Source organism: Pyrus communis, chromosome 9 (genome assembly GCF_041283825.1).
Source record: "Pyrus communis isolate YQ-2024b chromosome 9, ASM4128382v1, whole genome shotgun sequence".
NCBI lineage: Eukaryota > Viridiplantae > Streptophyta > Magnoliopsida > Rosales > Rosaceae > Pyrus > Pyrus communis.
Window position 1 is genome coordinate 1808602 of NC_142573.1, and position 8644 is coordinate 1817245.

Below are 8644 nucleotides of genomic sequence, written 5' to 3' on the forward strand. Positions count from 1 at the left end.
CTGCAAACGGCTGATCGGATAAAGGCTTGTACAAACAACTAGCAAAACGGAGCAGTTGCAAAACAAGTGATTCTCCGGCGAACAGAAAAAAAATGATCTGCATTCACATCACGGTAATGAATTCTTCGAGCCAGAAACAGAACATTGTTACAAAGATTTTGGAATGCACAAAGATGCAGGGAAGGGTAAAAAAAATGAGCTAATTGCACATTCACCGTCTACCCATAATCTTTACGATTACGCTGCAACCGGAGTTACCAGAATTACAATTCGCAGTACAGGTACAAGAAGATAACTAGTAAAACAAAATTATACCCACCATACACAACAGAATTTAGGGAGTACTGATTCGTCGTCAAAAATGCAAAACTATATAAAACCCTGTCAGCGGCACCATGGAAATTTCACAAACGAGTCAAAAGGCACTTCGTAATACAAATGAATCAAATGCGGCAAAGGTGAAGTTTCTGTCCAACAATCTCTACGTTTGCCCAAGACTCGGGTTATAACTTATAATACAAAGGGGAAGAAAGAAAAAACAATACGGTGACAGCCTGTGCAAATTTCCATAACCAGAATGTGATAAGATAACAAAATTCGGCGGTCCTGACTAAGTAATAACTATATATGTAACAACTGGAGAAGAGAAAAAAAAAATTAATGACAGAATACATGACGACCTTGGCCCGGCCTGAGAGTTCATACAACCAATCTCCCCAATAAATATGATCGAGTAAGGATCGGGATTGCAGGGTGTACCTGAACGGGCACAAGTCCAAACATTGAGCACCAATGTCACGGCTTTAGGCATGTGCATCGAGGATGCTTTCAAAGAGTTAGATATCTACACAGAAAAACTTGTCTGCAGTGGCTATCAGAGCAGATTCAGTTAAAATAACTGCTTCCAGGACCCCAGGGGGCTTTCCAAAGTTAACAGGTGGTACGGACTGGTGTTCCGTGCAATGAACGCGTGCACCTGCCCTTTAGCCTTTTTTTACTGTTCATGTGAACAACTTGTCAACTCCTGTACGTTTCCTATCCAAACCCCTGAAGTGCTGCAAGAAAGAAACGAGAAAGGCTCACCATTAGGAAGAGAGTGTTCCAAGAAAATTTCAAAGAAGAGTTATATCAAAACGTATTAAAAACCAAAAACCCAACCAACAAAAGCAGATGGATGGAAGTTTCCAAATCTCGAATGGATGGAAGTTTCCAAATTTGGAACGGATGGAAACTCAATTTCGATTCTCCTCCTATTATGATGGAAACTCAGGTTTCAAATTACAAGTTACAGTAAAGACAAGGTCATATTCCGCTAATCCTAGAGGAGTAGACCATTTTATGAAAACTAAACAGAACAAGAATTTAACTGAAAATTTGAAAACGATTTTAAAATTAAAAAGAAACTTCAGCAGGATCAAATCCAAAGCTTCGATTGAGGACAAATCATTAATTTAACTGATTGTAATCACAAGGGAATGGAAAAAGATATCTCTAGGGATGAATGGCATCAATTCAATTTAATTACTGCAGTAGTAACTGTAGTGACACCATCGAAGGGTTTCCTTGCTTGTCTAAGGAAATAAAGAACTTAAAGACATTGATAACTAGGATCTGAAAGGCTAGAAAAGCTCACCAAGCCTTGACAGGTTTGCCACATTGTGCCACAATTCTACTGCCATGAAGGCGGCTTATAGCTAACTCGATCAACAGCATCCAATCCACTATCAGGTTCCTTTCTCTTCAATGCACCTCCCACCTGAAACAACTTTAACTGTTCCTCTACCATAGCTTGCGAACTGGGAACAGAAAGCTGCCTCATTCCCGAAGGTAACCTATCATCTCTCCGTTCAATTTCTGTAGCTCCAGGCCCGGCATTAAGATCAAGACCCTGACTACCCCATTTCCTACCATCAAGGCCAACATTACTGCTACCACTGGGAAGGCTCATCATATAGGGTCTAGGGTAAGGGGATGAAACTACACCGCCAGGTCCCACCATCTGAGAGGGCATGGGGGGAAAGCAAAGTGCTCCACCAGATGATGAATCCATATATGCAGTAGAACCAGAAAAAGGGCTCGATGACAAAGGAAAACTGGTTTCAAAAGGAAACCCTGGATATTGAAACACAGCAGTTGAGGGCGAAAGCACTGACCCCCTGTAGATTTCAGGACCAAATGAGGCATTACCAGTGGGAGGACACAAAACTCTCTGAGACCCAGCAGCAGCACCGTAACTCTGCTCACACCTGCCAGGGAACATCGGAGGGACTGTGATGGCAGAATATGGGTTTCCTGGAGGGAACCATGCTGAAATGTTCCCAAAATCAGGGTTGTTTATTCTTAAACCATGAACAGGAGTACGAGGCGGCATACTGGTTTTTAAATGCTGGGTGCAAGGAGCTGTGTCAGTGCCAACATCATCAAGACCTGGCCCATTGTTTAAATCAAAGTCTCTGGAGTCGTTGACCGCACCATTAGATAGTCCACCAGATAATGATGACCTATTGGGCAAAGGAGGAATATCCAACCTACAACTGTTGCTCATAAGCGGCCCAGTATCAGGACTCTCATCCACTCTATTCAAATCAAGATCAAGCCCTCCGGAGCCCCGATCACGAGATCCAGACTTGAAACCCATTACATCTGAGTTTTGAACAACTTCCTCATAAACTCTTTGATCAGGCACATTCAAGTCAAAGTCCAGAGGAGGGCGGACTTGTTTGCTGGAACCAGTATCAACAATAGGTGCATCCGTTGTATTGGGAGATGCTTCTACATTCCTTCGGGGTTCTGCAGGTCGGAATGCACTGGCGGTTGAAGATCCTTTCCATCCAAGTTCACCAGTACTCCGCATCAGGTTTTCAGGAGGGACAAATGAACCTTTGGCCGGTGCTACTACAGTAATTGATGCAGGGAAGCTCCCTGACATGGAAGACATTTGAAAAGGTAAAGGGCAAGGAAAATGAACAGAGGACGAAGTTCCAGGATCTCCTGCTTTAACAAACTCTGGTTGGCTCCCATCATCAACAGGAAAGCCCTCGTTCAAATCAAAGTCCAGCTTTACAGCAGTACCTGACGCCGAGGCATTCACGGAGGAAACTTGCCGCTCCTCCATCCCCCCTGATTCAATAACTTCTGACTTACACTTACTAGACTTGTCACGCTGCTCATTTTCTATAACAGATATTGACAGTGACTCTGCCTTGGAAACCGGTTGATTGGAACAGTGAACAAAAGCCTCATTTCTTTCTGTAGTCTCCTGAGCAAAATCTCTGCTGTTCTGCAAAAATGGAACAGAACTATCAAGTGTCTCTTTCTCTGTCTGTGCAGTGTGACCGAAAGCCTTAATGTCATCTGTCTGTTCATCCATAAACTCCACATGTAAAGTGTTTCCAGAACCAGAACATAGAACAGCATCCTCACTCTTCCCCTCTTTGGACTCTGAGTGGATTCCTTCAACAACAGATGATTTCTGCTCTGTCAGTATAGCACTATTCGAATCCTTTTTTAAATCATGGTTCTCGCCAGCCAATTGAGAGGATGCGCAAGTAGATATTTCAATGTCCTGTTCAACTTTTGCACTCCCAGAGGCTGCTTCAGACACAACTGGTGTACTGCTCCCAACAGTTCTTTCATCTGCACAAAGAACCAAATCATCATCAGAAAAGGAAGACAACACTTTTATCTTAGAGTCAGAAATGCTGCTGCTGTTACCATTAGAAGCCTCCAATTTTCCTTGCTCATGAGACTGGTTAGATCCTTCAGCCTCCAAATGACCCTCTTTTCTAGCACATGAAAGTGGCTCTAATGCTGAAGCATCACATGACTCACCAGGCTTCACATCATCCCTCAAGGATTGACCATCAGTATTTTGTTTCTTATTTGAAGAACAATTCAAATTTGCATTACACTCTGCTGTTCTATCCCCGCACCCAGATGAAGTAACTTTAACATCAGCAAAACCATTAGTTGGCAGGTAGGTAAGAGTGTGTCTTGTTTCACTCTTACCTCGCAATGAGTCACATCCACTGCCCTGCTCAGTAGCACCACTATTGACCGCTCCATTAGGTTGACATTGGATGTCAGCAATTTCTTTGCCCAGTTGTTTCAACTTGGCATCTTCTTCTGAGAATGATCTCTCAGGCACAGGAGAATTCCTCCCAGGAGAACCTGATGGTGACACATTCTCAGATTTGGACATTTCTCCAGCAGCCACACTAGCTAGCAAATTCATCCCAACATCATCACCAGGTGAAGCAGCGCCACTACTTTCAGAAAACTTCACACAGCTTTCAACTAACGCATTCATGGAGCTTAACGATGCTTCATACGATTTTCCTGTCCTTAAAGTGACTTTTGACGAGGAACCAGTAGCCTTTGATGCTTCTGTTTGTTTTTCACCATCTTCACCACCCCTATTTTGTTCGCTGCCTAAAGTTGGCACATTGCCATCTTCAGAACCAGACAATCCCTCTTTGCTGTGAAATGCATCTGAGTTCACATCTGCTGTGCTATTAACGTGCAAGGCATCGCTTCTGCGCTTAGATTTTTGGTCATGGTTGTCATGCTTTTCAGCAGGAGGAGACCCTCTGTTAACAAGATCTTCAAAAGAACCTCCTGAGGTACCACGAGCAGGACTCCTACCAGTGTTTGGCAATCTGACAATCAGTCGGTTATTTCCATGGTCAACCATGGGCACTTCAGGAAGCTTCTCATAGGATACTCCAACTGTTGAAGCCTTTTCAAAAGTCAAATTTCTATTGAGGGTACAGGCTTTTCCTGGCCCTGATTCCTTCTTAACTCCTGAGGCAGTAGACCCGTTAAGGCCATTGCTTGATTTCCGATGGCGAGAAGCACTGCCAGAAATTTTGCTCACACTAACTGAACCAGCAGACGAGCTCCTTGCATCTTCCCTATATAAAGAACCCACAGTCCTCGCATGATCACTTGACTGGCTGTTGTTCTGAGACTGGCTAGAACTGCTGCTTCTTTCCTCCTTAATTGGTGTCAATGGAAGATCTGAAGTTCCAGCACCTAATGTTCTGAAATTCTGGTCCTTTGAGAGATTGCCGGATGATATACTCAACAATTTCGTTGATCCAGGTGAACCAGAAGATTTAGAAACTGTTTCTCCACAGCCAAGCTTAATCTGAGGAGTTTTAGACACAGAAGGTTGCATAGTAGAACTTTTTGTGCCAACCTCCGATGAACTTCCAATCTTTCTGCTCCCTACATGAGAAACTTCTGAAGATGCATGCTTTGTAGGCCAGGAAACACCGCCACGACTAGATTCAGTCTTTGTCTCATTCAAATTCATCTCAGCTTCAACACGTTTCTTCCACATATCAACTAAACTCCTAGCTTTCTTCTGGATTTCAGAGTTTCTGTAACTGCGTAAATTATTCACAGACTTGCCAACATTACAAGTCTGCAGCGCATGAAGATTCACAGGAACCTTCTCCAGTGCACAAAGTAAAGCAAAAAGAAATTCCTCAACGGATTTATCACTTTCTTTTGGGCTACTACCATCACCAAGTTTTCCCTTGTGAACTTCTTGGAGCCATTCATCCAACACACACAAACCCTTGCGTTGTACAAATTGCCCAAGGCAATCCAACCTATCAGTAACTGCTATCACATCAACAAGCATTCTTCGGCCAGCCAAATCTATTTTCTTATCAGCACTTTCAGCTTTCATAAGTTGGACAAACTTCTCAACCCCCTGTGTGTCTAGTAGTCCTCCTTTGTCCGTTATTTTTCCAAGCTCAGACTTTAGCATATTTTCAGGTCTGGACTGACCAGACTCTCCATCTTCTATTTTAACTAAACGTTCTCGTTTGGCAGGCTCAGAGACCTGATCTCCTCGTTCCCTCTTTTTTCCTTTAACCTGCGAAGAAAAGGGGGATGTGCTATTCTGTAAACTATCTGAACCAGATTTTATCTGTGGTGTTGATGACGGAGTATTCAAGGGTTTCGGAGAACGACCTCCCGACTGCACTGCCCCATGCATTTCTAGTCTTGTCTTGTCTAATAGCTGATCTACTTCTTCCTGTCGTTCCTGTAGTTTAAAGAATGATCACTACAAATCTGAATCATGAGCATATAACTTTAAGACAATGAATAAGTAGTGAATACTCACATTAATAAAGTCTTTGTCAGTTAACCACCATAAACAATTGTTCTCAGTATCATACACTCGTCTGCACACAAATGAGGATATCCCTGAAGGAAGTTCAACACCTTTACGAAGGAATGCAACTTTACACGGATGGAGTAACGATGCAGCAGGTATCTCATCCTTGTGAAAGGAGTAAAAGACCTCGTTTGGGGCAGCTTCTAGCGAGACCCCTTTGGAAAGCTTTACATCAGCAGGACGATAAAGCCAATTTACACCTAAGCATAGACGTTCCTCCTTGTCTAATATTAGCCTACGAATTATTCCAATAAAAGGTGGGGAATCCTGGGGTGGCTTGAAAAGTGCACAGTCGCCAACACAAATTTTGCGTCCATCCTATACAACAAGGGAAATATCTCATCAAGCTTAAGAAATACGAAATAAAGTTTGACTGTATTTAGGTACAATAGAAATCATAGAGAAAAATGGATAGACAAGACAACGTTAACCTGTATTCAGCAGACAGAACTAGAAAACACAGCAAAATAGTTTCAGATATGAAGTCATAGTTGAGGCAATATAGAAGCATCAGGACTCATACAAATGAAGGTCAATTCTTAAACAAAAAACATAGATTCATCTCAGACAAACCATAAAATTTAACACAAAGTGAAGTTGCTTAAATCATTCCTCCCAATCGTAACCCACTAAGTGGGGTCAGCTGTATGGATCCTAGAACGCCACTGCACTCGGTTTTGCACCAAGTCTTCCATTAGCCCCAAGTACTCCATGTCTTTTCTTAGAGTCTCTTTCCAAGTCTTCCTAGGTTTTCCTCTACCCTTTTCCAAAAAGTTTGTTTTAAGAAACTGAAACCAAGTTAATTCTAAAGAATAGACAATCTGAAACTAAGGAAGCTTATAAGACAAAATATAATTTCAAAGCACTCAATCAATTACGTTCTATGAGAATCAACAAGAAAGAAAAACAAAGTACAAAAAAGAAAAATCCCCCTTTCTTTGTCAATTACTCTATCATGCACATCCACAGGCTTCAGCTAATCCATCTAAGCAACCAAAAAAGGAACAATTCTAAACACGCAATCCGATGTGAGGTAGTAAACGAAATTCAAACCCAAAAAATTCATCTATGAGATAAACAGGACAGACATATGAAGTCCAGGTAATAATAGGAATACATTAAATTCACATATACGTATGAATGGTTAATTAACCATATAAAAAAGGTTTGTTTCTTCCTATCAAAAGGGAGCCACATAATCGCAATATGGAAAATTTAAAAATAAATAAATACCCAATACCCAATTGGAGAACAAATTAACCAAGAGAAATCAAAACCCACGAAAATTCAAGAAACCGGAAGAGGAATTTCACCAAAGGAAGGGTATAACAAAATCCAAAACGACGACAAACGAAATTAAAGTAATTAATAACATAATCGCCGCAACAAAGGCTCAAGTTAATCGAAAACCAGCAGAAATTGACCGAAAAAACAACAAAAAGAAATACAATCGCTCGGAGAAGGTGAAATTATATACTTTGGAGAAGGAATCGGATGCGGTAGAAAGGTCGGAAGCTACAGTCGTGGCGCTGGAATGAGGGACAGGCCACATGTGCCGACGGCGTATCGACTTCTCAGCTGGCGACCCATGCATAGCCCTCCATCTCGGTTTTCAATTCGCGAGCAATCGATCCCACAATCGTCCACCTTGAGATGAAACATCAATCCGGAGTCGAATTCAACAGCAAGAACCCTAGATTCTGGAAATTCGGAGGGGGATGGAGGGGAGGGGATAAAACCCTAGATCAAGCCGCCGGTCTTCGATTGGTTGGGGGTTGAAACGATTCGGGAAGTCCAGGGCTTAGGTGGCGGGGATTTAACCATGGGTCGGGTCAGAGAGATTTAAGGATTTGGGATCGAGAACGAAGGAAGGTAATTTCAATTGGCGGAATCCAGAGAGATTTCGTGCGAGGAGCTCGGGATGAGAGAGAAAGTGAGGGGAGAGAGGGAGAGAGGGAGAGAGAGAGAGAGATAGAGAGAGAGAAGGAGAGATTTGGTACGCAAGACGAAACAGGTGAGAGAGAAGGAAAAAAAAAGAAAAAGAAAAGAAAGGGAAATGGTTTTGGGGACGAGAAAATGCCAGTTTTGCCAAGCTAATGCTTGATGGAGACAACAAGGACGACGTCGCTTCGGGCTTTGCACAAGTTAATTTTCAATATGGTGTGTTATTTAATTTAATAGGTTCCCAAATTCCATATTTCCAATTATGTCTTTGTACATTTTCTAACACTATTTTTATTGTATTAATCAAGCACGTATGTATGAATTAATGACATTTAATATTCATATCCTTTTGTTGAAAAAACCCACAAAGTGCATATGAAGTCTTTTAACAAATTTCCAAATTTTCACCTATAAAAAAATTTACTTGCTTGTAATTTTAGCATTTTGTTGAAAGACTTTTTGACTCAGCACGAAGCAATCAAAGGGTTAAATATAAAGAAAACTAAT

General features: G+C 41.9%; 1 protein-coding gene across 2 annotated transcripts; it reads right to left on the reverse strand.

Annotated features, from left to right (window-relative positions):
* Window positions 1–402: 402 nt before the first annotated feature.
* On the reverse strand, window positions 403–8335 carry LOC137740837 (uncharacterized). Of its 2 annotated transcripts, XM_068480643.2 has the most exons (5): window positions 7671–8335; window positions 6140–6511; window positions 3715–6058; window positions 1634–3636; window positions 403–1055 (listed from the first exon to the last, which is right to left on the reverse strand). In XM_068480643.2, exons 1-4 carry the CDS (start codon window positions 7785–7787, stop codon window positions 1670–1672), a joined length of 4800 nt encoding a protein of 1599 aa, XP_068336744.2. In that variant the 5' UTR covers window positions 7788–8335; the 3' UTR covers window positions 403–1055; window positions 1634–1669. The 2 variants fall into 2 exon arrangements, with proteins under 2 accessions (XP_068336744.2, XP_088556527.1); XM_088700401.1 differs by having other exon boundaries at window positions 1634–6058; window positions 7671–8263.
* Between the last annotated feature and the right edge of the window lie 309 nt (window positions 8336–8644).

Excerpts from the sequence above, each read along its gene's own strand:
- LOC137740837 (XM_088700401.1), bottom strand. The coding sequence starts at position 7,787 with ATGCATGGGTCGCCAGCTGAGAAGTCGATACGCCGTCGGCACATGTGG. Across the intron at positions 6,512-7,670 it reads CATCCGATTCCTTCTCCAAA|GATGGACGCAAAATTTGTGT; the intron begins GTATATAATTTC and ends CTTGTTGTATAG. Across the intron at positions 6,059-6,139 it reads CTGACAAAGACTTTATTAAT|GAACGACAGGAAGAAGTAGA; the intron begins GTGAGTATTCAC and ends TTTAAACTACAG.